A 27,527-nucleotide genomic window follows, 5' to 3' on the forward strand; every position below is an offset into this window, starting at 1 on the left:
GAAATAAATGTCAGCAGCAGGAATGGCTTTCTGAAATGTTGCCCTGGGTCTGAGAAACTGCAACAGAAGGTTTTCCAGGCTAATACCGGGAAGATTTCAGAAGTTAGGAGAGAATTACATTACACACTCATTATCTTGTTAGCAGTGTTAGGCAAAGGGCACAGCACACAAGACAATGGAAACCGAAACACTTGGCCCATTAGCATAACTCTCAGTGGTAGAACTGCTCTGTGTCCCAGTGAGGACAGGGCTCCCAGACTCGACTCACTCACGGCCATCCCATCATCCTCAATGCATAGGAAGTCAGCTTTTACAAGGCGACAGGAACCTTTCTCACTCTCTAATTGTGAAGGTTTTTAAAGTTGGAGGGAAGATGTCACTTTGCTAACCTGAAAGAAGTTAGAAAGTTAATCTGAGAAACTCAATTAAAAGGAAAGTCTTCTATCCCAAGAGAAGCTTCCTACAAGTCAAAGTCCCCTGAGTGTCAGAGACCCTAAAACCATCGACCGCAGTTAACTACTCTGACAACTGTATGAGTTGGGAAACCATTCCCCTGGGCACATCTCTGGCAACCGTGGCTGTCAGTCTGAAGCCAGGGCAGAGCACAAGGTGCAAATGAGCCCACCCCTCCCACGCCACCACCCCTCAGTCTCCCTGAGCGTGCTGGCTACGGCTCAGTGCACAGTGCTGTCAAGGAAGCCCAGGAGGTGGGCCAGCGTATATGTGTGTGTGTGCGCATGTGTGTGCGTTGGCATCCGTGTGTGCATGCGTGCATGTATCTGCGTGTGCGCATGTGTGTGTGTGCGTCTGTGTGTGCGTGCACGCATGCTCATGTGTCTGTGTGCGTGCGTGTGGGCATGTCTGCGTGCACGTATCTGTGTGCATGAGCGTGTGTGTGCGTGCGTGCACGTCTGTGTGCGTGCATGGACGCACGTGCGTGTGTGTGTATGTGTGCGTATCTATGTGTATCAGGCAGGGCCATCTTGCTTGCTTCAGGATCCTGCCTCACTACCCTGGGCCTCCTGCTCCATCTTCCTCATCTGAAAATGAAGCAAACAGTACTTTCTTGCCCATTTCACAGTGTTGTTTGAAAATTGATTGCCTGAGAAAGCACTTCACAAACTATAAAATACAAATGAAAACCAAGCCTGGAGTACAATGTAAGGTCTCCTGTATGTTGTTAGGTGCCGTCGAGTCAACTCCAACTCCTAGTGACCTTACAGTGACGAAACGTTGCCCAGTCCTGCGCCATCCTCACAATTGTTGCTGTTTGAGCTCGTTGTTGCAGCCGCTGTGTCAATCCATCTTCTGTACGGTAGACTGCAAAACTGGCCATTCTTGCAGCTCTTCCCACCAAGAGGTGGGGCTTGTGCTCCCTTCTTGAATCTGGGCTGGCCCTGTGACTTGCTTTGGCCAACAGACACAGCAGAGCTGACTTTGTGTGGGCCCCAAGCCTAAGCCTCAGAAGATTCTGTATGCTTCTGCTCTCGCTCTGGAACCCTACAGCTGTGATACTGACACGCCTAAGCTAACCACTGCATGACGAGAAGCACATACACCCATTATCCCCATCACCCCAGCCAACAGCCAGAGATGTGAGTGAGAGCATCCTACACCTCCAGCCACCCGCTGATGGCAGACACACCAGGGAGTCCGGCCAAGATCAGCCCGGCCTGGGCCAGATCAGCGGAACCACTCAGCTAACCACATGGACTCAGGAGCAATCATAAATGGCTTTATTTTAAGCTGCTGAGTTTTTGCGTGGTGTGTTATACACAAAAGATAACTGACGAACCTTCTCCCCGAGGCTGGGTGACCACGCTCCCTGTTCAGAAGGAATGCAGCTAACAGACTGACTGTCCACGTGGTTAGCAGAGGCCAGGTGCAGCCCACCTTCCCTGCAAGAAGTGGGGACTTCTTTCTCCCCATGAATGGCCTTGCCTACTGAAGCCTAACAGCTGCCCCGCCCCGCCCAATTTTACCAGTGGCACAAGGCCCACCTTTCTTTCAGAATCTGACCGTGGTGCCCTAAGAGTACATCACACCCAGAGTTCCAGAGAGATGGAGAGCAAAGCCTGTAGTTAAGAGTCAAAGGACCTGAGGCCCAGCAAGGCAACATGACCAAGACCACACAGCTACACAGAGGCAGGGTCAAGCCTTTCGAGTTCTCGGTTCTTTTTAGCTTCTTTGAAAGGTTTGAAAACTGCCCCAAGTCACATGCCTGTAGCCTACTCCCAACCCTGTTTCTGAGCATGTGTCTGGAGCCCAGGATGGAGAGCCCCAGTCTCTCCATTGCTCACCTGCCACAAGAAGCCTGACTTGTCCGTGTGGGGTAAGTAAGAGCTAGGGCAATATAGGGCATTTTGTAGTTTGTGCTCACCAAGGCCTAAGTCACAGCTCAGAAGACAACAGGTTGGTCATCAATCCATTCAACCGAGCTTCACTGAGGCAGAGCCATGGGCTCCAGGCCTGGCCAGCTGGCAGGCCCACCCCTAGCTCTCCCCGCAGCACCGACCCCCAACCCTCCCCACCGCTCCACCAGAGCCCTATCTCACCACCTCCTCTAAAATGGAATAAAGGCTCTCTCAGGAATTTTAGGCTGAGCATAAACTTTACTTTCCCCAGGCCAACTGAGCAGTTTTTACCTCCTAGAGCCCTAAAGCACATCTATTTTTGGCCTAAAAACATAATAAAGAAAACGGACGTCCTCTTCAGGGTCGGGCTGGCCAAAAGATGGCTTGGGTGTACACAAAATGCCTCTTTCTAGCTGAGTTACTTACTTCTAGCCTAATGATAACCCACATATCAGCCCCTTCCTTAAACCACTCTAAGGAAAATAAAGCCCTCTAGATCCTTCAGAGTGGGGACAAATCAGGTGTGGCCGTTGTGGGCAGGTTCTTCAGACCTTTCCTTACATTTAAGAACACTAATAGTAGGCCCCTTCCTGTTGGGTGAAAATGAAAATAGATTCTTCCAGACCCCAGGAACCAGTGCAGATTTGTGAACCCAAACAAGATACCCAAATGAGGAGGTGGGGCAATAGAGGAGGAGCCGTTTAAGGAGAGACACAATCGGAAAACCTCAGTTACCTTTGGTTAGTGACTCAGGGTCCGTATCAGACATGTCCACTCGGAAGAGCAGGTATTGCTGGGCTTGTATGAGGAGTCCTGGGAAATCTCTCTCCACAGAAGCAAACTGTTCAATTTTGTTTTTCACAGATGCAAGGACCTGTCAAAACCAATATTAATGATGTTAATGCTTCACAACGGAATCCCATCCCCAGTTATCAATATATCTTTCAGATGCAGCCCTCATTGCAGGAATTATTATGATATTAGGCATTTGCTCATTTTTAACTGCCTTGGTGTTCTTGGTAGGGCACCCTCAAAACATTAAAATAAATGAAGCTTTGCAGTTTGTCTAGAATAATCTACACAAGCAGCTTAATAGGACAAATGAATTAGAACAGAGGAATTTTTTTTCAAAACAACAAAATAACAAGGGGAAGGAAGAAAGGAGCCCAGCAAATTAGCACCCACGAAGTCAACAGGCTGGACGTGGGCCCAGCTAACGTACCTGATAGAGAGAGCGTACACTTGGCTGGAAGACCACGTTGGTATTGAGCAGAAAAGAGCGCAGGAGCGGCTGGGGGTAGCTGGCTAGCTGAGTGATGATCCCAATAAGCAGCAAATTAACATGCAACGAGTTCTCCAGCATGTTTTCCAGCTTTGACAGGACCACGCTGATGAATGGGCCTGAAGAAGGAACACAAGGCTTCAGGGCTGGCTGGGCACACCAGGTCATCTTTCCTTGATAACCAAGGAGCCACTGGAGCCACAGCGTCCAAATCACTGCAGGCCACGCGGTACAAACCCAGACACTCAAATACAGCCAGGTCTTCTCCTGCCTCAGAACAAAAACAAAAACAAACCACCCCCACAAAAAGAAAGCAGAAAGATTGAACAGGAGCTATTATTTTGACTCCTTGAATAGTTTTAATACTCTAAAAATTATCAGATTGAAAAAAATCAGACCGTAAATAATTTAATGTTTAAAAATTAAAATATACTTCCCCACAGTTTCTGCATTTCTTGCGGCTGCCAGTGCTCAAAAACATGACATGCATCATCTCACGATGCTGTGTACTATAGGGCTTTATACAAACCCTAACCAAAAAAAAAAAACCATTGCTATTGGGTTGATTCCAACTCATAGCGACCCTACAGGACAGAGTACAACTGCCCCATTGGGTTTCCAAAGCTAGAATCTTTAGGGAAGCAGACTGCCACACTTTTCTCCTGCGGAGCAGCTGGTGGGTTTGAACCACCAACCTTTCGGTTAGCAGCCGAGCACTTAAACACTGAGCCACCAGGGTTCCTTATACTAACATTAGAGGCCATCAAAAATTTTGGTAACACAAAAATCTTTGTGTTATTAAACAATACCAAACACATACAAACTAAGTTTACCGATCAGCAACACTGTGAATAGTAATTTTCTGTCCCAAACAAGAACCCTGAGAAAGATTCTGCTGTGTCAAGTGTCACAATGTGGAAGAATGGGGAGAAAGACAAGGTGTGAGTAAAGCCCTGGGCTGTAACACTGGTAGCCCTAGACAACTAGTAACCACACTTTAAGATTAGAATGAAAGGACTCAATTTTGGAAGCTATAGTTTGGCATCTCATGGGTTCCTTAAAAAACAAAATCTACCTGACTACAAAAGCAGTTCCTTAAAAAAAATTAGGCAAGAAGGAGCTTCTCCTAATGTGGGTTGCTAGAAAATTAATATGGTTTATGTTTGAGTTCACTGAAGGTGGGGAAAATCAAGAAAAAAAAATCTGGCATTAAAAAAGTTACTTGTAGAAGTTTTAGATTTTTACCATAAAAGTGTTCCATGAAGCAAAATCAATGAGGATTTTCTATTTCCCCTGGTGGAGCTACTGATGACACCACTAAACCACAGCATATTTGTAACAAAAAGGTTACAACCCTTGATAAATGAACATGCCTTATAAAGACTTCACCAACATTAAATATGAGTTTAACAAAAGCATACTTCATCACAAGATGCTTCACTCAGAAGCCCTGAAAGTGTAACAGAGTAAAACCCTTCACAAGAAAACTGAAGATATCGATAAGAAATGGAAACACCAAACCTAAACCTTTTACCAACACAGGCAAATGACAGAGTATTGGCAGTATTCTTATCTCTGAGAACACAGAGGATGCCCTAAGGGGTCTCAAAATACCAGAATGGCACCATGCCCCCCGTGGAGAGTCTTCATCTGCTTAACCCCAACTTCGCCGTCCTCGGGATGGGTGGCAGAGCTTCTCAGTCGTTCTCCATGACACAGGAGGCCAATGAACTCTTCAACTAGAGAGCCCTTGGAAAAGTTTACAAAACTGGAAAGTTTGCCAAATACATTCACAAGGTCCAGGCTAGAACCCCAGTGTGAAAGCAACTAATGGTTTTCCCATCAAGCACACCAGAAATGCCACTGGTGACTCTTTTAAAGGCATCACAATTCTGGCCTTCCACGTGGATCTACAGGGAAAACGCTGCTTCCCCTCACCCTCCTCAACCCTGGACTCAGCCCTTCCCAACTTTCTCTCACCCAGAGCAGTCCCTGGCTCTGCATCTATTTCTTCCTAAAGAGAACATAGCCGGGTGAATCAAGACATATTTAGGTAGGCAGAGTCTTCTATAAAACTTATGTCCTGAATGTAATCCCTCAACTGCCCTTCCACTTGCCCTAGACTGTACTTGGCCTTGCCCACGCAGTCACTAGGGGGAACTATCTCCAGTCCACGACCACCACAAGGAGCAAAAAAAAACCTTGAACCCTGTGCCCTGTGGAAAGTAGGGCTATATCACATTTTCTCACTTAAATGACAGAATAATCGGTCAGGTCAAGATCAGCAGACTGTCATTATAATCCACTAGTGACTGTCATAATCCACCACACATCTGTCAGTTTGTCATACTGTGGTGGCTTGCGTGTTACTGTGATATTGGAAGCTCTGCCACCAGTATTTCAAATACCAGCAGAGTCACCCTTGGTACACAGATTTCAGTGGAGCTTCCAGACTAAGACAGACTAGGAAGAAGGACATGGCAGTCTACTTCTGAAAAAACTGGCCAGTGAAAACCTTATGAATAGCAGCAGAACACAGTCTGATATAGTGCCGGAAGATGAGCCCCTCAGGTTGGAAGGCATTCAAAATACGACCGGGGAAGAGCTGTCTCTTCAAAGTTGAGTTGTCCTTAATGATGTGGATGGAGTCAAGCTTTTGGGACCTTCATTTGCTGATGTGGCACAACTCAAAAATGAGAAGAAACAGCTGCAAACATCCATTAATAATCGGAACATGGAATGTATGAAGTATGAATCTAGGAATATTGGAAGTCATCAAAAATAAAATGGAACTCATAAAGATTGATATCCTAAGCATTAGTGAGCTGAAACAGACTGGTATTGGCCATTGTGAATCAGACAATCATATGGTCTACTACGCCGGGGAAGACAAATTGAAGAGGAATGGTGTAGCGTTCATTGTTAAAAAGAACATTTCAAGATCTGTCCTGAAGTACAACACTGTCAGTGATAGGATACTATCCATATGCCTACAAGGAAGACCAATTAATACAACTATTATTCAAATTTACACACCAACCACTAACGGCAAACATGAGGAACTTGAAGATTTTTGCCAACTTCTGCAGTCTGAAATTGATCAAACATGCAATCAAGATGCATTGATAATTACTGGTGATTGGAATGCAAAAGTTGGAAACAAAGAAGAGGGATCAGTAATTGGAAAATATGGCCTTGGTGACAGACAACACTGGAGATCACGATAGAATATATTCTGGAGGCTGCCCCATATCAGCACATATAGAGCTGCCTCATTCTTCTCAGGGCCACAAAACATTCAACTGGTATGGGTGTTGCATGAGGAAACTAGTCTCCTACCAGTGGGCATTTGGGTTGTTCCGAGTCGTTTTCTATTATAAACAATGCGGCAATGGACATCCTTGTATATACATCTTGGCACAAAAATATGAAAATAGCTTGTGAACATGTTCCTAGAAACAACATTACCAGATGAAAGAGTTGGTGCATTCTGAATTCTGCTAAGCCTACAAGAGTCTCTGACTTCATCTCCCTGACACCAACTTTCCTCACTACCCAAGGATAACTCTTTCAAACACAGATCCAGTCACATTACTCCCTAATTTTAAAACTTCACTGCCAAGGGCATAAGGACCCCATTCCTCACCTTGGCCCAAAGACCCCCCAAAGCTGGCATCAACCAATTTTTCTGGCCTCTTGATCCACCTCTCTGCCCACATGATCCATGTTCTCGACATGTTCCTTGTCGAGGTCTCCTCTGAACGTCTGTGAATTCCTTCATTTTTATGTCCTTAGTACCTAGTATAAAACCAAATCAAACCCTATAGGACTCAAAGCGACCCTACAGGACAGAGTAGAACTGCCCCATAAGCTTTCCAAGGCTGTAATCTTTACGGAAGCAGACTGCCACATCTTTCCTCCCACAGAGCGGCTGGTGGCTTTGAGCCACCAACATTTTGGTTAGCAGCTGAGCACTTAACCACTCTACCACCAGGGCTCCTTAGTACCTAGTATAAAACCAAAACCAAACCCACTGCCATCCAGTCGATTCCAACTCATAGCAACCCTACAGGACAGAGCAGAACTAACCCATAGGGTTTCCAAGGAGCGGCTGGTAGATCCAAACCGCCAACCTTTTGGTTAGCAGCCTGAGTTCTTAACCACTGCGCCATGAGGGCCTCAATAGCACTTGCCAAATACTAGGTTATCAATAAAAGATTACTGAATACATGAATAAATTTTTAAAAATAGACAAATTGAATACTTTGATTTTGCTGGGAAGCAAATTCATCCTACTGGAAATGTGGATTCTCCAAAGAGAAGGACGTTAAGCCTATTGCCACAGAACACTCTCAGAAATTTACAAACTACAAAGCTCATATACATGGAAAGAAAAAAGATGTTTCCTGAAGCTGTGTACACGTTTCAAAGGAGGAAAAAAGTATGGTTTTAGGTAAAATTATGTATATGTATCAAAGAATCACATTATGTTTCATCAGTTCTCAGGTGTATCACATGCAAAATACTGTTATTTAATAAGGTGCTGTCTTAGCTTGTTTTTTTTTTTTTTTTGCCCTAAGCTATGCTTTGTTTCTTCAATTTACATATTTCTCAGGGATGAATCTCTTTTATAAGAAAGCTGGCATTCTAAAGAACAGTATTCATTAGTCATGGGTAGCCTTGCTGGCCTACAAGAACACCACAGGACAAAGCTTGGCATTTCCTGCTGGGTGAGAGTAAACGGGGCAAGCCTTAGGCAAAATCCCTGGGTGGTGCAAATGGTTAACACACTCAGCTGCTAACTGAAAGGTTGGAGATTTGTGTCTACCCAAAGGCTACTCAGAAGAAAGGCCTGGCAAGCTACTTCTGAAAAATCATCCACTGAAAACCCTACAGAACGCAGTTCTATTCTGACACACAAAGGTCGCCTTGAGTTGGAATCAGCTTGATGAGAACTGGTGGTGGTGCTAGGTTACCCCTGCTGTGACTGAGCCCTGCCCCCTCCTCCAGTCGGCCAGGGTCCTTCTCCCCCTCCCTCATCCCGTTTCATCTACAGGGAAAGACAAGATTACCTAATCCTTTTTACTTATGATCGACTGACTGATTGAATGCTAATTAAAACTCCTTCACACTGAAATGTCATCTCAACTAGAACCTCAAGCCCTTTAACTGTGGAATTAAAAGCTTTCTCCCTGTTTAAATAAATTTTCAGGCATCAGTAAATAGACGAATAAATATTGGGAGAAGAGGGTAAAAGAGCTCCTTGAAATCACGTTAGGCCTACTTGGCTGGACTGGAAGGTAATCTGAGTTAACCTAGTCTGGATGATCCAAGGCAGTGGGAGCACGGTCCCCTCCCATGCTGCCCGTAAAAGCAATCACAATGACCTCCATGATCTCTCATTTGGTCCTCACAGAAGCACACAGCAGGTCGGAGATCCCAATCCCGGTGATTAATGAGCCTGGAGCCAGGACTCACCACAGGCCTGACTCCTAGGCCACTGTCTGTCCCTCTGGGTCTGTCACTAGCTCCTTCTAGGACCTCTCCCTGCTACCTGAACACCATTCAGGGTCCCACTCCCACCTGCCCTGATTGTAATGAACCCTCTGCACCAAGATCTGCAGCTTCAGATGTTATGGGTAATAATAATGATGCTTTCTATGATAAATTCCTCACCCCAACCCACTTATCTGATATCCTACCCTGTCCGTTTGCTTCTTACAGAATGTCTACCCGTTGCTGGGGGTGTATCACTGGAATGCACCTATGCTGTAGTAGAGTTATGAGTTCATGGGGGTCCAATCTATTTATTGTTGAATAAAGATTTTGTGATGATCTGAAATGAGCTCTAAGGCAAAGGCACAGCTCCCCCCGGTGGACTGCTGGAGTAGGTGCACAGTTACATCCATTCAACAAGCATTTACTGAGCACCTACTATGTGCTCTGTTCACTGTTCTGGTGCTGAGGACAGAGCAGAGAACAAACCAGCATCTCTGTCCTCATTCTAGTGGAGGAAAAGACATTGATTTTTTAAAAATACACCTTAAAAATAAGTGCTACCAAGAAAAATAAATTAGACTATAAGGAAATGAAACTAGTAAATAATCAGACTGGATTTCTAGGGCTTAAATCGGCCCTATTAATCACAGACAGACCAAGGGAAGTTACTAAACAGTAAAATTTAGACCCTAATTTGCTGAACAAACAAGACAATCACTGCAAGAATGACAAAATAAAATTAAACTAAAACTACTTCTCTTTGCTCTTTACAAAAATATTTTTTCCTACATTAAACACTTATATACATCAAAAGACTTCACCAAAAAAGTAAAAAGAAAACCCACAGACTGGGAAAAAACTTTAGGACATTACAAGTCAGACAAAGGTCTAATCTCTAAAACCTATAAGAAAATCCAACACCTCTACAACAAAAAAACAAATAATCCAATTAAAAAATGGGCAAAGGAAATGAACAGACACTTCACCAAAGAAGACATTCAAGTGGCCAACGGACACATGAGGAAATGCTCGAGATCACTAGCCATTAGAGAAATGCAAATTAAAACCACAATGAGATACCATCTCACCCCGGCATTACTGGCAAGAATCAAAAAAACAGAAAATAACAAATGTTGGAGAGGCTACCAGGAGATTGGAACTCTTATGCACTGCTGGTGGGAATGCAACATGATACAATCATTTTGGAAAACGATATGGCTCTTCCTTAGAAAGCTAGAAATAGAAATACCGTATGATCCAGCAATCCCATTCCTAGGAATATATCCTAGAGAAATAAGAGCCGTCACACAAACAGACATATGCACACCTATGTTCATGGCAGCATTGTTCACAATAGCAAAAAGATGGAAACAACCTAGAAGACCATCAACAGACGAATGGATAAACAAACGACGGTACATACACATAATAGTGTACTATGCAACGAGAAAAAACAATGATGAATCTGTGAAGCATCTCAAAACATGGATGAAACTGGAGGACATTATGCTGAGTGAAGTAAGTCAATCACAAAAGGACAAATATTGTATGAAACTACTACTGTAAAAACTCATGAAAAGGTTTACACACAAAAAGAAACAATCTTTGTTGGTTACGAGGGATAGGAGGGGTGAGGAGGAATACTAAATAGACAATAGATAAGTGGTAACTTTGGTGAAGGGTAAGAAAGTACACAATACTGGGGAGGCCAGCACAACTTGTACAAGGAAAGGTCATGGAAGCTCCAGAGACACATCCAAACTCCCTGAGGGACCGAATTGCTGGGCAGAGGGCTGTGGGGACCATGGTCTCAGGGAACATCTAGCTCAACTGGCATAACACAGTTTATAAAGAAAACGTTCTACATTCTACCTTGGTGAGCAGTGTCTGGGGTCTTAAAAGCCTGTAAGCAGCCATCTAAGATACTCCTCTGGTCTCACCCCTTTGGGAGCAAGGGAGAATGAAGAAAACAAGATACATGGGAAAGATAAGTCCAAAGGACTAATGGACCACAACTACCATGGCCTCCACCAGACTGGGTCCAGTACAACTAGATGGTGGCCGGCTACCACCACTGACTGCTCTGACTGGGATCACAACAGAGGGTCCCCGACAGAGCTGGAGAAAAATGGAGAACAAAATTCTAACTCACAAAAAAAGACCAGACTTACTGGCCTGAGAGAGACTGGAGAAACCCTGAGAGTATGGCCCCTGGACACCTTTTTATCTCAGTAATGAAGTCGTTCATTCCCAAGGTACACTCTTCAGCCAAAGATTAGACAGCCCCATAAAACAAAATGAGTGTAATGGGGCACAACAGTCCAGGGACAAGGACTAGAAGGCAGGAGGGGACAGGAAAGCTGGTAATAGGGAACCCAAGGTCGAGAAGGGAGAATGTTGACATGTCGTGGGGTTGTTAACCATTGTCATAAGACAGTATGTGTACTGTTTAATGAGATACTATTTGTTCTGTAAACCTTCATCTAAAGTATAATAAAAATATATATACTTTTTCCCCCTTAGGTAAATTGATAATGCTCCCTACATCCACTTACCTTACTTTCCTGTCCCAAAATGTACAAACACTTTCAAAAGCAGAAATCACAAAGCAATTTAAGATAGTCACCTGTGAACGGGGCACTCTGAGTCCTCACTTGGTGACTGGCAAAGGCAGTCTCATCTCTTGCCCCAAATGGGGAAGGCACGGTCTCTGCAGTAGGAGTTTCTGCCATGAAAGAGTCAAAGTCATCCTCGTCCTCGTCTAGCCCCTTCTTCCCCTCCTCCTCTTCCTCCTCCTCTTCTTCTTTGCTCTCTTCTCCCTTCCTCTCTCCCTCCTTTGTGAGAAGCAGAGGATCAGGGGTGGGGAAATTCTGCTCTATCAAGCCCTCTGTGCCAGAATCCAGTTCTTTAATGATTTGGTCATACTGGGCAATGAAATCTTCGCTCTCTGGGTTAACAACAGTCAGACTTGCGCTGTGCTCTGCCTCAGAGACAGGGGGCGTTAACTCCGAGTTTGATTCTGGGGCCACTACTTCAGGATCATTCTCTTGTGCTGTTTCCTTGGATACAGTCTGAAACAAGTTCATGTTATCCCTATTATGTTCCTCCCCTGAATCTGTTTCTGGCTGGGGGCTGGGAAGGGGGCAGTTGTTCATGGGAGCACCCTGATCCTCAGTCTGGGCTTTGGCTGATGCCCCTGCAGTCTCCTCCTGAGAATTTCTGGTGTCCTCACAGTCCTTCTCAGCACACAACCTGTATACCATGACATCGTCCTGGAAGTCTGACTCTTCAATGTAGGACCCTTTGAAGAGCAGGATGGCATTCTTCTTCATCTCCTGGATGTGTTTGGGGGGACTAATGGGCACCGGGGGACCGGAATTGTCCATAGACTCATAAGGCCCGGGGGAGGTCACGTCAGCCCCTGAGGAGATTCCAGTGTCGTAGCTGTCATCCCACTCCAGCTCTGTCTGGCTTTTCTCCTTTCCGGGAGCCGAATGAGACTCCATCTTACTGGGGAATGGATGCTGGAGCCTCAACACAGGGTAGGCTGAGTCCCTACTGCCTTCCTCTGAGAGGCCCTGGAGGAAAGTCTCGTGGTTGGGGGACTCGCCGTCGTACAGGGCGGACCAGGTGCGGCAGGCCTTCATGCAGCGGAGGATGTTGGTGTGGGCCTCCCAGAGGTACTGCAGGTAGCTGATGTCCAGGGCCTTCCCATATTCCACAATGCAGGCCGACGGAGAGAACGCCTCGGGGGGCTGCTGATCCGTGGGCCCTGCAGGAGAAAGCAGGAACACGTCAGCAACAAGACCCTTCCTGACACTTAAGAGACGTGTGGGCACAAATGGAGAGGATGGGATGTGACTCACTCGGCTTCTAAGGCTTTGTCTCACCAGCTATACTGCTTCCAACAATGTCTGATTAAATGATTTTGAAATAAAAATGGTTAGATTTTAAAAAGAAAAGACAGGAACAGAAACTCTGCTCTAAGAGAAGATAGGAATCCTTGAGTGGTACAAATGGTTAATGTGCTCAGCTGCTAACTGAAAGGTTGACAGTTAAAGTCCACTCAGAGGTGCCCTGGAAGACAGGCCTGGCAATCTACTTCTGAAAAATTAGCCATTGGAAACCCTAGGGAGCACAATTCTACTCTGACACAGATGTGGTCGCCAAAAATTGGCATGGCAACTAGTAGTATGGAAGTTAAAAAAAAAAACAATATGGCCAGTCAGATACAGCAGATACAGGCTACAGCCAACACAAATTGTTTTTTGGTATCAGTCAATTAGAGAAATAAGAGCTAATAATGGCAACCTTGCAGGCTGTTGAGAGGATTAAATTAGGTACTATACCTAATATAGTACCTGCCATGGCATAGGTAGTGATTAAAAAGAGCTTTAATTTGACTCTAAGGTAGAAGGCCTGTAATCCATCAATTTGGGACACTCTGTTGGGAGCTGAGTTTTCTCTAGAAAAACCCTGGGTTTTTAGTAAAGACTATGAACTCATTCTGCCTATCGGGGGACTATTGGGATGTTGGTAAGTATAAAATGATCTCTTACAGTAAAGTCATATTCAATACCAAAATAGTCCTTTCAACCTAAAAATGTTCCTGTATTACCAGTTACCTCTGACTGCCTTTGATGTTAAAAGTTCTCAACCTTATCACTGAAATAACTATGAAAACACCTGCATTTAAGTTTACACTCTCCCTAAAAGAAAGCACTAAGACAGGGAATAATATATACTCTGTTGTTGTTTTTGTTAGCTGCCGCTGAGTTGACCCTGACTCATGGTGACCCAGTGTGTGTCAGAGTAGAACTATGTGCTCCATAGGGTTTTCAAGGCTGTGACCTTTCGGAAGCAGATCACAAACAAACCTATTGCCATCAAGTCAATTCCAACACATACTGACCCTATAGGACAGAGTAGAACTGCCCCATAGGGTTTCCATGGTTGTAATCTTTACTGGAGCAGATTTCCAGGTCTTTTCTCCCACTGCTGGTGGGTTCAAACTGCTAACCTTCACTGGTTAGCAGTCAAACACTTAACCACTGCACTACCAGGGCTCCTCGTCTATATACTCTTCCATCTCTTAAATACCTACTATGTGGCAGTGCTTCATCGATGCTATCTAATTTTACTCTCACAACAATTGTATATGGTAGATATTTAATTTCCTCATTTACAGATAAAGAAATAGAGACCCTGGAACAAAAGATCACCCATTCAATAGTAGAACTACAACTCAAACAGACTGTCTCACATCAACCCCTGTTCTTATTTCCAATGCCACATCTTTGCAAGCCTCTAAATCTCTACCAGACTGGCTCCAGATTTTAGCCTTTAAGAGGTATACACATTTTCAGGTCATTAGTGTGGATATAATTCATTTTTACAGCTCTACTGCTAAAAGGCTATATGTTTTATCTGCTTTTTAAAAAAGCTATCATATGATATCAAGACTGATACCAAATAACACCAAAAGACATTAAAAAAAAATACTTACTACATGCCAGGCAGTCTTCTAAGAGCTTACACGTCTTAACTCACTTATCCTTGGAACAACACGTTGAAGTAGGTACTATTTTACAGATGTGGGAACAGGTTTAGAAAGGTTAAGTAATTTGCCCAAGAAAGTGGCAGAGCCATGATTCAGAATCCTAGCTGTCTTTTAACCACTGCACAATAATTACATTATTTATCTACCCATCCATTCATCACGGTACTTGTCCTCTGTAATGAAACCCCAAGAGCCCTGGTGGCATAGCGGTTAAACACTTGGCTACTAACTGAAAGGCTGGTGGTTCGAATCCACCAGTTGCTCCACGGGAGAAAGATGTCACAGTCTGTTTCTGGAAAGATTTACAGCCTTGGAAACCCTCTGGGGAAGTTCTACCTTGTCCTATAGGACTGCTATGATTCAGAATCCACTCGACAGCAACAGATTTGGTTTAAGTCAACTCCAGAGGCAGTAGGGCAGAAAAAACATGTAATTTGGAATCAGAGAACTTTCCAGCTGTGTAACCTTGAACAAGTTAATTCCACTCTCTGAGTTTGCTTCTTCGTCTGTAAAATGGGAACACTATCTTCTTCAACAGATTAAATGTGTTAACACAGGGAAAGGATTTGGCAAGTTGTGGACACACAACAATCCTAGACTTCACCTGAAGTCTGAACTCTGAGGCAAGGTGAAAACCACAGAATCATTCTTGAAACAATTTTTTTTAAAAAAATAGTAAACAAAAAAGACATCAACTTTCAGATATGTTTTTAAAAAATAACTATTGGATAGGAAAATATAACACTAGCTTACTAACAGGAAAATACAATTAAAATACAGTTTGTTATACTGCCAAATAAAGTCATTAATTTCCATGCATACACTGTATCTTTACACAAAGATCAAGAATCAATAAGAAAACCTTAATTTCTAAGAAAATACTTATACCAAATATGCTGATAATTTTCTCAGTCAAGTAGCCAGCTGTTAAATATATTTTATATAAGAAGACTGTAGTACTCTGGATGAACTGAAAGACATTGTTTGGAGGATATTAGAATAGAGAGTGGAAACATGAGTCCACACCAGGCCTGACCATTTATTTCCTAGTGGTCACAGGAAAAAAATATCTTCTTGAACCGAAACAGCCATTTTACCGCCAAAGATACACAGAAAGTTCCAGTTCACTGCCAGAGAGCCAAAGTTGTTGTTGTTGTTGTTAGATGCCATCGAGTCGGTTCTGACTCATAGCGACCCTATGCACAACAGAATGAAACACTGCCCAATCCTGCGCCATCCTCACAATCATCATTATGCTTGAGCCCATTGTTGTAGCCACTATGTCAATCCATTTCGTTGAGGGTTGTCTTAGGCTGGGTTCTCTAGAGAAGCAAAACGAGTAAAGCATGTAAATATATATACAGAGAGATTTATATCAAGGAAACAATTCACGCGACCGTAGAGACTAGAACGTCCCAAGTCCATCCCAATTCATACAGCTGTGGAAGCTGGCGAACCCAAGGTCAGCAGATTGGAGAGTAGGGCTCCCACTCACAGGCTGTGAAGGTCAACGAATTCCAAAATCAGCAGACAAGATTGCAAGGTTTCTCCTGATTCACGTAGCTGCAGAGGCTGGCAAACCCAAGATCAGCAGGTCGGGGAACAGGACTCCTGCTCGCAGGCTATGAAGATCGACAAATTCCAAGACTGACAGGCAAGCCGCTAGCTCAAGTCCCAAGAACCAGAGGTGAGATGACAAGAGGCAGCTGCAGGGTCTGGAACAAGCCAAAAACCTTGGCAAGGATAGCAGGAAGAAACGAGTCTTTGGAGGTGGAGGGCAGAGAGGTGAAGGCTGAGGGGGTGGTCAGCCGCCACAGGCCCCACCCCTGCTGGTACCACTCAGCAGATTCCATCATGGGGGTGATTGCATATCAAATTTCAGCAGGGAAGTGATCACATTATACAACTGCCAAAACACTGGGAATCATGGTCTAGCCAAGTAGACACACAATCTTAACCATCCCAAGGGTCCTCCTCTTTTTTTGCTGACCTTCTACTTTACCAAGCATGATGTTCTTCTCCAGGGACTTGTCCCTCCTGATAACATCTCCAAAGTACGTGAGACGAAGTCTCGCCACCCTCACTTCCAAGGAACATTCTGGTTGTATTTCTTCCGAGACACATTTGTTCGTTCTTTTGGCAGTCCATGGTATATTCAATATTCTTCGCCCAAACCGTAATTCAAAGGTGTTAATTCTTCAGTCTTCCTTATTCATTGTCCAGTTTTTGCATGCATATGAGGCAACTGAAAACACCATGGCTTGAGTCAGGCACACCTTAGTCTTCAAGGTGACATGTTTCTTTTTAATACCTCAAAGAGATCTTTTGCAGCAGATCTGCTCAATGCAAAGCGTCGTTTGATTTCTTGACTGCTGCTTCCATGGGTGTTGATTATGAATCCAAGTACAATGAAATCCTTGATAACTTCAATCTTTTCTCCGTTTATCATGATATTGCTTATTGGTCCAGTTGTGAGGATTTTTGTTTTCTTTATGTTGAGGTGCAATCCATACTGAAGGCTGTAGTCTTTGATCTTCATCAGTAAGTGCTTCAAAGTCCTCTTCACTTTTGGCAAGCAAGGCTGTGTCATCTGCATATTGCAAGTCCTTAATGAGTCTTCCTCCAATCCTGATGTCCCATTCTTTTTCATACAGTCCAGCTTCTAAGATTATTTGCTCAGCATACAGATTGAATAAGTATGGTGAAAGGATACAACCCTGACGCATACTTTTCCTGACTTTAAACCACACAGGATCCCCTTGCTCTGTTCTAACAATTGCCTCTTGATCTATGTACAAGTTCTTCATGAGCACAATTAAGTGTTCTGGGATTCTCATTCTACACAATGTTATCCATAATCTATTGTGATCCACACAGTTGAATGCCTTTGCATAGTCAATGAAACACAGGTAAACATCTTTCTGGTATTCTCTGCTTTCAGCCAGGATCCATCTGGCATCAACAATGATATCCCTCATTCCACATCCTCTTTTGAATCTGGCTTGAATTTCTGGCAGTTCCCTGTCGATGTACTGCTGCAGCCGTTTTTGAATGATCTGCAGCAAAATTTTACTTGTGTTATGATATTAATGATATTGTCCAATAACTTCTGCATTTTTGGATCACCTTTCTTGGGAATAGGCATAAATATGGATCTCTTCCAGTCAGTTGGCCAGGAAGCACAGACGAGTGAGCACTTCCAGCACTGCATCCGTTTGTTGAAACATCTCAATTGGTATTCCATCAATTCCTGAAGCCTTGTTTTTCGCCAATGCCTTCAGTGTAGCCTAGACTTTTTCCTTCAGTACCATCAGTTCCTGATCATCTGCTACCTCCTGAAATGGTAACATCGACCAATTCTTTTTGGTATAGTGATTCTGTGTATTCCTTCCATCTTCTTTTGATGCTTCCCGTTTAATATTTTCCCCGTAGAATCCTTCAGGATTGCAACTCAAGGCTTGAATTTTTTCTTCAGTTCTTTCAGCTTGAGAAATACTATGTGTGTTCTTCCCTTTCGGTTTTCTAACTCCAGATCTTTTCACATGTCATTATAATACTTTACTTTGTCTTCTTGAGCCACCCTTTGAAATCTTCTGTTCAGCTCTTTTACTTCATCATTTCTTCCTTTTGCTTTAGCTACTCAACATTTGAGAGCAAATTTCAGAGTCTCTTCGGACATCCATTTTGGTCTTTTCTTTCTTTCCAGTCTTTTTAATGAGCTCTTGGTTTCTTGCTGTATGATGTCCTTGATGTCATCCCACAACTCATCTGGTCTTTGGTTATTATTGCTCAACACGTCAAATCTATTCTTGTAATGGTCTCTAAATTCAAGTGGGATATACTCAAGGTCATACTTTGGCTTTCGTGGACTTGTTCTAATTTTCTTCATCTTCAGCTTAAACTTGCATATAGCAATTAATGCCCTGTTCCACAGTCAGCCCCTGGCCTTGTTCTGACTGATGGTATTGAGCTTTTCCCTTTTCTCTTTCCACAGATGTAGCTGATTTGACTCCTGTGTAGTTCATCTGGCGAGATCCACATGTATAGTAGCCATTTATGTTGTTGAAAAAAGGTATTTGCAATAAAGAAGTTGTTGGTCTTGCAAAATTCTATCATGCAATCTCTGGCATCATTTTCCAGCTACTGAGCCTTCTTCATTTCCAACTTTTGCATTCCAATCACCAGTAATTATCAATGCATCCTGATTGCATGTTTGATCAATTTCAGACTGCAGAAGTTGGTAAACATTTTCAATTTCTTCTTCTTTGACCTTGATGATTGGTGTGTAAATTTGAATAATACTTGTATTAACTGGTCTTCCTTGTAGATGTATGGATATTATCCTATCACTGACAGCGCTGTACTTCAGGAGAGATCTTGAAATGTTCTTTTTGACAACGAATGCAACACCATTCCTCTTCAAACTGTCATTCCTGGCATAGTAGACCATATGACTGTCCAACTCAAAATGGCCAATACCAGTTCATTTCAGCTCACTAATGCCTAGGATATCTATCTTTATGCATTCCACTTTTGACGATTTCCAATTTTCCTAGATTCATACTTCGTACATTCCACATTTCGATTATTAATGGATGTTTGCAGCTGTTTCTTCTCATTTTGAGTCATGCCACATTAGCAAATGAAGGTCCCAAAAGCTTGACTCCACCCATGTCATTAACATCGACACTACTTTGAGGAGGCAGCTCTTCCCCAGTCATCTTTTGAGTGCCTTCCAACCAGAGGGGCTCATCTGTATCACACAATGTTCCACTGCTATTCATAAGGTTTTCACTGGCTAATTATTTTCAGAAGTAGACCACCAAGTACTTCTTCCTAGTCTGTCTTAGTCTGAAACTCAGCTGAAACCTGTCCACCATGGGTGACCCTGCTGGTATTTGAATACTGGTGGCATAGCTTCCAGCATTACAGCAACGTGCAAGCCCCCACAGTAACAGAAACTGACAGATGCATGGGGGAAGGATGATAAAGGCAGCCATTTAAATTTTACTTGTATGAGGTGAATTATAGCTGGCAGACAGCACAAAAGTTCTAGAACTCCTGTAAAAATAGAGTATTTACAAAAGCTCCCTCATTAGGTCAACTGAATGAATCAGATACTGTTGCCATTTCACAAATTTCAAGTCTTATAATGATATATTATTGACAGCCAAGCCATTGATGCACAGGTCATTTTGGAAATTAAAATAAGGGCTAACTTTATCTTAGCTATTGCCATTTCACACAACTCCTCTCATTTTGTTTTAGAAGACATGCTAGCACATGTTTTCACTTGGGACTCTGAGGATGCTACTAGAAAGCCTACTTAAAAGAAAGATCTGGGAGCAATGACTATGTGCCACAATGAACTTGACTGCAAAGTATCCCTAACTCCTGATGGAGCAGAGAATGACCCCCAATAAGTCATTTATAAAAGAAATGGGACTCATTACATTGTCTCCTGCCTACCAAAGAGACAAATATCCCAAAGAGAGACGAATCAGGTATCCTTTTGTTTAAAGATGGTCGCTAGCAAGTTCCCACCTGAGCTATCGTGCATACACTTTGACCAGAGAATACAATCCCTCTCTTGGTTCCCCAATGTCAGAGTGATCCCGCTGGAGCAGCAGACCGGAGTCAGGGCAAGCAGCTTGGCCGCAGAAACTGAGTAACAATCTCTCTCCTTCACAGCCCACCTCTGACTCAGCATCATGTGGTTGCAGGGGATCAGGTACCTGGAACAACAAAAAGAGATGGCATCAGTCTCTGCAATGTTCTTTTCCCCTCAGGCCCCTCCTAAATCATAAACAGGACTAGCCAGCCCCTCCCTACTCAATCTGTCCATCCCACCCAGACACCAGGTTTCGCTCCCTGACTTAAAACTTGTCAAGGGCCTATTTCTTCTGACAGAACAACCCCTTAGCAGAGCATTTAAGGGCCTTCACAATTTAACCTCCACAGACACCCTCATCTCCTAAACTACCTGCTATTCCCCTTTGCCTTCGTGCCTTTGCACCCACTGTAACCTTCACCTGGAATGTCTGACAAATGCCTTGTCATCCTTAAAAGTCCAGCTTCAGTGTCACCTTCTCTGGAAAGATTTCCTGGCCCCCTACTCCAAGACAGAGCTAATCGCTCCCTCTGCCACTATGCTCACAACCTTCTATTAAAGCCCTATTACCTTGTATCACAATTATGTCAGCATCTGCCTTCTCAACAGAATGTGCTAACCGAGCAAGGAGCCTACTTCAAGAGTTTTGTTTCATAATCTCAGGAACTCTGGCTCACAGTGGGCACTGAATGACCATGGTTGGCATGAAAAGGCTAGGAGCCACTTCTCATATTCTCATGGGTGATCATGAGAAAACATGGTGACCAAGGACTCACCGATTAGCACTGGGCCCCATTTCCCACAAAACATTTTTGGTTGATGATCAAAAGCATCTCAGTATCATTCTGAACCTGGAGATAAGAAAATCTGGGCAATCATTTCTGATGTATCTGAAGCACATCAGTGGGCTTCATGGACAGAATAAAGTGTGTTTACATAACTATTTCTTAACAGGGAGAAGGACTATACCTATTACTGAAACAAAGATGCAGTAAATAGGATGAAGGTCTGATAGCCAGAAAAGCCTGTGTGTGCCCTTATAGGAACAACCACAACCTTCAGTAAACCGGAACACTTTTGATTCTGCATTCAGCTTTGGAGAAAGAGGCATGTCTGAGAAAAACAAGCTATGGAGGACCGCAGTCTCATGGGACAGCTCAGTCAGTGCTGTAACATAGTTTACAAAACTCATGTTTTGCATCCTCGTGTAGTGAGTAGTGTTTGGGGTGTACGTAAGAGACAACTACGAGTCTCTCCTCGCCAGGAGCAAAACAGTAAGAAGGTAACCAAAAGCTCAGAGAAGAAACAAGTCTACACAAGCCACAACCTCATCTACCCTGAGACCAGAAGAACTAGCTGGTGCCCGGCTACCACCACTGACTATTCTGACTGGGGTCACAATAGATGGTCCAGGATAGAATGGAGAAAAATATACAGCAGAACTCAAATTCTTTTTTTTTAAAAAAAAAAAAAAGCCAGGCAAAATGGAACAGTAGAGAACAGAGGACTCCCTGAGACACTCCAAACCTAGAAACGAGCCTATCCCCTGAGATCACCTTTTAGTGAACAGCAGAGTGGCACACAAATTAAAAGATCGGCGCCCTACTTAAAAACCATCTGTAAGTGACCGAAAGGTCAACAATTACTCAAAAGCAAAAATGAGAAGATAAGGGGCAGGAAAACGAGAGTACTCAAAGTGGAACAAACAGAACACAAAGAGAATGCTGAACATTGTGATAAATGTAACTAACATCACTGAACAATCTGTGTGGAAACTGTCAAATGGGAATCGAATTTGCTGTGTAAACTTTCACCAAAAACTCAATAAAATATCATTAAAAAGAAAATAAAAACAAGCTATGATTAACGAATCAGTTAAAAAGATAAAAAGTATTTTCAGAGTATGTCCTGAGGCCTGTAAACATTAAGCCCTCTCTCACATCTCCCATTGATCCAAATGAGGAAAACCTATGTTTATGTTAATGACTGATCCACTCCAAGAGCCTGAGTCAACGGGGAAAAGACTGAACTCTTCGTGTTACTTTACACTAATGGTTTTAAAAACACTTCCAGGTATGAAATGACAAGCTTTCCACTTAATCTTTAGTCCTCAAAAAAACCAAACCATTGCTCCAGTACTCTGAATATCTAGTATAGCCAGGTTTTTGTTTTTTCCAGTTGCTGTTAAGTTGATTCCAACTCATGGCGACCCTTTATGTGCAGAGTAGAACTGTACTCCATAGAGTTTTCAAGGCTGTGACCTTTCAAAAGCAGACTGCCAGGCCTTTCTTCCAAGGTGCCTCTGGGTGGGTTCAAACCACCAACTTTTTGGTTAGTAGGCGAGCGCTTAACAGCTTGGTGTACCCAGGGACATAAGAGGGTCGTATTCCCTTCTCCTCATACCCTAGGCATATACACACACCTTAAGCCTAAACTGCTATCACTAAGATCCAGACATACCCTCACATGTCTCACATGATGGCATTTTCCTAAGTTTAGTTTCATGAAAGTCAAAAGTTACAAGAACAAAAAGGAAAGATGGAGGGCAGTATGGAAACGGGAGCAGGTCTGCTCTGACTCTTGGCACCTGTGTCTGAGCCCTACTGAAGGAGAGATGGATGTTGTGGGCAGCAAGTGAAGGAGATCTCTTCCATGGGGATCTCTGCAAGAAAGACGTGCTGGTGACCAAGAAGGAAGCAGGGTAAAGGAAATGCAGTTCTGATGCATGCTGTAACATGGATGAACATCAAAAACACCATGCTGAATGAAATAAGTCAAATAATGTATTATATGAAATATCTAGGATAGGCAAGTGTATGGAGATCGAAGTTTCTTCGTGGTTACCAGGAGCGGGAGGGAGGGGAAAAGGAAAACAACGCTTATGGGACACTGAGCTTCTGTTAAGGGTGATGGAAAAATTGGGGAACAGATAAGGGTGATGGTTGAGCATGTGGTGAACATAATGAATGTCACTGAACTATATACGTGAAGGTTATGAAATGCCAAATACTCTGTTACACATATATTTAACATACTTTTAAAAAATCAGAAAAACAAGAACAAAATAGAATGATGCTGGGGAGAGAAGATGCTCCCACCTCTGTGTGGACACAGTGCAGCGCCGGCCCACAGGCACCAGGGACGCAGTGCAGCTCCAGCACCTCAGCACCTGCATTCTCAGGAAGGGCTGGGCTGCACGGCAGGGACAGAAGCAAGGCAATGCCAGCAAAGGGCCAGAGCAGTGAGGAGACTGTGGTAGATGCTGCTGTGGTGGCTTGGCGGGAGACAGAGTTGTTTATGAATACATATAAGACTCCTCACTTGGGGAGTTTATACTTTGTAGGGGCCAAGGTCTTTCATGAGGCAGCTGGGCTGAGAGCCAGAGAGCCCTGCCTGGTGGCTGTTGATGTCAACTCTTCTGTACTCTTAGGCTGGTGAGGCCTAGGGAAATCCAGATTACATAGGATTTACTGTATCCTTATTGTGATCAATAATTATTTAAGAAATAAACTGCTTTAATGCTTTTACATACTGCAGGAATTCAATGACTGCTTACAGCTCAAGCCAAGCATATTTCATTATTTAAGTTGATATACACAGACTTCTATTCTTTATTTAAGATGTATATATATATTAAAAAAAAAAAAGGAACACTGGATCAAATCTAATAAAGCTATTTATCAAATATCACCAGTGGGTAGCTTGAATTTATATTAAAGAGTTATTGGAATTTGCAACTTTGCAAATATGAGCTTTCAGGAGAAACTAAGAATTTTCTTCTGAGTAAATCAAATGAAGGGAGAACTCCTATGGGTTGAAGGAGAGGTGCTGTGAAATTGGAAATGGAGGAGTCAGTTCAAATGAATAACCCCACAGTATTGAGAATCGTGGTTCTGCTGTGTCCTTCTGATGAAGGGTCATCCCAGAGAGAAAAGCAGAAAAGCCTCACACTGGTCTTCTGTCTTTCCACCACTTACAGGCAAAGACTGGGAACAGAATGAAGGCCAGAAGCTCCCCACTCACCAACTGTCAAGACACTGGTTATCAGCAGCAAAAAAATCCCTTAGGAATTTAACAGAGGTATTTGTCTTCAAACTCTTTTCATTTGTACTACACTTATTTTGCTTGGGGATTTTATTTAAATTCAGAGAGCAGTAAACATAATTAGAGACTAGTTAGTGCCCAATTTTATAGGTCTAGATTACTCAAAACCATCCCCCTACATAGATTTTCCTCTCCTTTGTCATTATTCCTCAAACTCTCTGCAACCCTGGATCTATTTTCTATTTTCCTGGATATCATTCATTAAAATGAAACATCATTACTTCTGAAACAATTCAATGACAGCCAATTGATCACAAAGCACACACACTGCCTTCTGTGACACCTGACAACAAAAACAAAACCAAGCAGTGAAGCACAATCGCAGCACTTCATCTTTAGAGATAACAACCCTAATAATGGGCCAACAGGCAAAAATCTATAAAGCAACGTTGGTGAATTTCAAAAAAGGGGCATTTGTTTTTCAAAGAAGTTCTGGCCATATTTCTCTTATCCGTCCATCTTCCCCTAGGCTGGCCGGCATTTTCTGTTCTCTAATACAGACACCCGACTCCCATGCAAGACAGAAACGTTCCTCAAGTGCACATGCAGCTTCTCTTCAAGCAGAGCAGCCTCTATCTGAGCACAACGGGCAATGCAGGTTTCAGAAACCTGACAGTGGACAAGCACCTCTGAAAAAACCCTAATCAGAAGATTGAGAAATGGCATTCAGGGTACTAAGCAATTAAATTTTGCCTAAATGGGAAGTGCCAGGAGCACAGGGGTGATTTGTCACTTCGGTGCTTGTCAGCATTTTCCGCCTGCCCTTGGCCTATCATATGTCACATCCACAGAGGCAGACAATTCCTCCTTGGTTTTCTGCACACTAAAATAGCCTCTCTTTTGAGGTACCTTATTTCAAGTTATTTTTCTGATATTTGGCCAAATGAAACACATCAGTTACAAATGGATTATCACTTTGAAATGTCAATATTTAAGAGTATTTGGGTTGCAACAAAAATTGACAGGTACTTATTTATCTATCATAACAAATGACTTCATTACAAGAATTTACATAATCTTCACTGCTCTGTTGTCTTTCACATATACAAGTTTATCATGTACATTCGAATGACTGCAGTAGCAACAAGAAGGATGGATTATAAATCTAGTTTATTTTCTTACGGCCCTTAAAAAAAAAAAAACTTTAAATGACTAAAAGAATAAAGATTTTCCAGCACCCTTGCTTTTAGTACAGATTCTAAATCAGGAAAGATGTTGTTTTCATTACTTGAAAATGTATTTTCTAGAAAATTCTCCTCCCTTAAATTTGTGTAATACTTTGCAGCATTTCAAGACATTTTCACAGACAACCACAGCTGATCCTTCCAATAACCTTGCTGTTGTTGAGTGTTGTCGAGCCGATTCTGACTCATAGCGACCCCATGTGACAAAGCAGAACTGCCCTATAGGTTTTTTTGGTTGTAATCTTTACGGAAGCATATCACCAGGTCTTTCTCCCTCGGAGCTGCTGGGTAGGTTTGAACCGCCGACATTTTAGTTAGCAGGCAAGCATTTAACCGCTGTGTCACCAAGGCTCCTTCCAAAAACCTTAGGAGGTAGCAAATTCCAAAACCACAGTAAGACAAAACAGTTGCCACTGAGTCGATTCCAACTCATGACCACCTCATGTGTGTTAGAGTAGAGCTGTGTTCCATAGGGTTTTCAATGGCTGATTTTTTGGAAGTCGATCATCAGGCCTTTCTTCCGAGGCACCTCTGGGTAAACTCAGGCAGCTGGCACTTGACCATAAACCAAAACAAGTCAAGTCAAATCACCATTTCAGAGGAAGACGATCAGGAACCAGAGAGTTCTTGAGTGTCTATTATGTGCCTACTTTTTCATATATCTTCTCATTCCCTCTTCTCACGGACTCCCCCAGGCACTGCAGCAGAGTTAGAAATACAGGAGGTATTCAGTAAAGGACAACTATTATTATTATTTTTGGAGCCCTGGTGGCACAGTGGTTAAGAGCTTGGCTGCTAACCAAAAGGTAGGCAGTTCGAATCAACCAGCTGCTCCTTAGAAACTCTATGGGACATTTCTACTCTGTCCTATAGGATTGCAATGTTTCAGAATCGACTTGACGGCAACATGTTTTTATCGCTATTATTTTTTTATTTTCATTAAAGAAACAAGGAATAAAATGATACTAGTGAAGACAGTGCTTCTTAGCTCAAGTAGGTACATGAGACTAAACGGGCAGCTTCTCTCCGGAGGTGAAATGAGAAGGCAGAGAGGGTCAGCAGCTGGTTGAACAAACATGGGAAATCAGGGGTGGAAAGGAAGAGTGTGCTGTCACAGTATAGGGAGAGCAATTAGGGTCACATAACAATGTATGTATAAATTTTTGTATAAGAGACTAATTTGAAACGTAAACTTTCACTTAAACTACAACAATAAACAAACAAAAAGAAACAAAGAAGAAAGTTGGGCTCAGAGAGCCTAGGACAGGCGGTTAACCTATCTTCTAACCTCAGGTCAGGCATTTTTTCCATTATTCCATTTAGCAGTCGTGATAACACGGCCTTTGGGAACTTTCCTGGGAAACTGCTAGTCCTTATACATTCTGGAAGTGACTAGTCCAGATGTGGGCATGCAAATACTTCAGCCATGATCTGATTTCTTTACCTTCACTTGGTACAGATCTGGGTCTCAAAAGAAGCCCCCTCTGCCATCACTAGAACAGGTTTTTTTTTTCTTTATTTCCATACAAAAATATATACATACATTGCTATGTGACTCTAATTGCTCTCCCCATACTGTGACAGCATACTCCTCCTTTCCACCCCTGATTCCCCATGTCCATTCAACCAGCTCCTAACCCTCTCTGCCTTCCCATCTCACCTCTGGACAGAAGCTGCCTGTTTAGTTTCTTGTATCTACTTGAGCCAAGAGGCACACTCCTCATGAGTATTACTTTATGTCCCACAATCCAGTCTGATCTCTGTCTGAAGAGTTGGCCTCAAAAACTGTTTTAGTTCTGGGCTGATAGAGAATCCAGGGGCCATGCTTTCTGACCTCCAGTCTCAGTCAGACCATTAAGTCTGGTCTTCTTACTAGAATTTGAGTTCTGCACCCCACCTTTCTCCTGCTCCATCAGGGACTCTCTGTTGTGTT

The 27,527-nt window shown here is 43.1% G+C and overlaps 1 protein-coding gene across 3 annotated transcripts in view; it reads right to left on the bottom strand.

Moving 5' to 3' along the window:
- The window catches only part of FHIP1A (FHF complex subunit HOOK interacting protein 1A), a 292,671-nt gene that overhangs the window by 11,902 nt on the left and 253,242 nt on the right, over positions 1-27,527 (bottom strand). For all 3 annotated transcript variants that reach the window (XM_023733549.1, XM_004378826.2, XM_023733548.1), the window contains exons 9-12: positions 20,240-20,430; positions 11,762-12,907; positions 3,577-3,755; positions 3,090-3,228 (exon numbers count right to left, since the gene is read on the bottom strand). In XM_023733549.1, coding sequence (XP_023589317.1) covers positions 3,090-3,228; positions 3,577-3,755; positions 11,762-12,907; positions 20,240-20,430 — 1,655 coding nt within the window. The remainder of the gene's footprint in view (positions 1-3,089; positions 3,229-3,576; positions 3,756-11,761; positions 12,908-20,239; positions 20,431-27,527) is intronic.

Source organism: Trichechus manatus, unplaced genomic scaffold (genome assembly GCF_000243295.1).
Source record: "Trichechus manatus latirostris isolate Lorelei unplaced genomic scaffold, TriManLat1.0 scaffold00059, whole genome shotgun sequence".
In the NCBI taxonomy this organism is placed as follows: domain Eukaryota; kingdom Metazoa; phylum Chordata; class Mammalia; order Sirenia; family Trichechidae; genus Trichechus; species Trichechus manatus.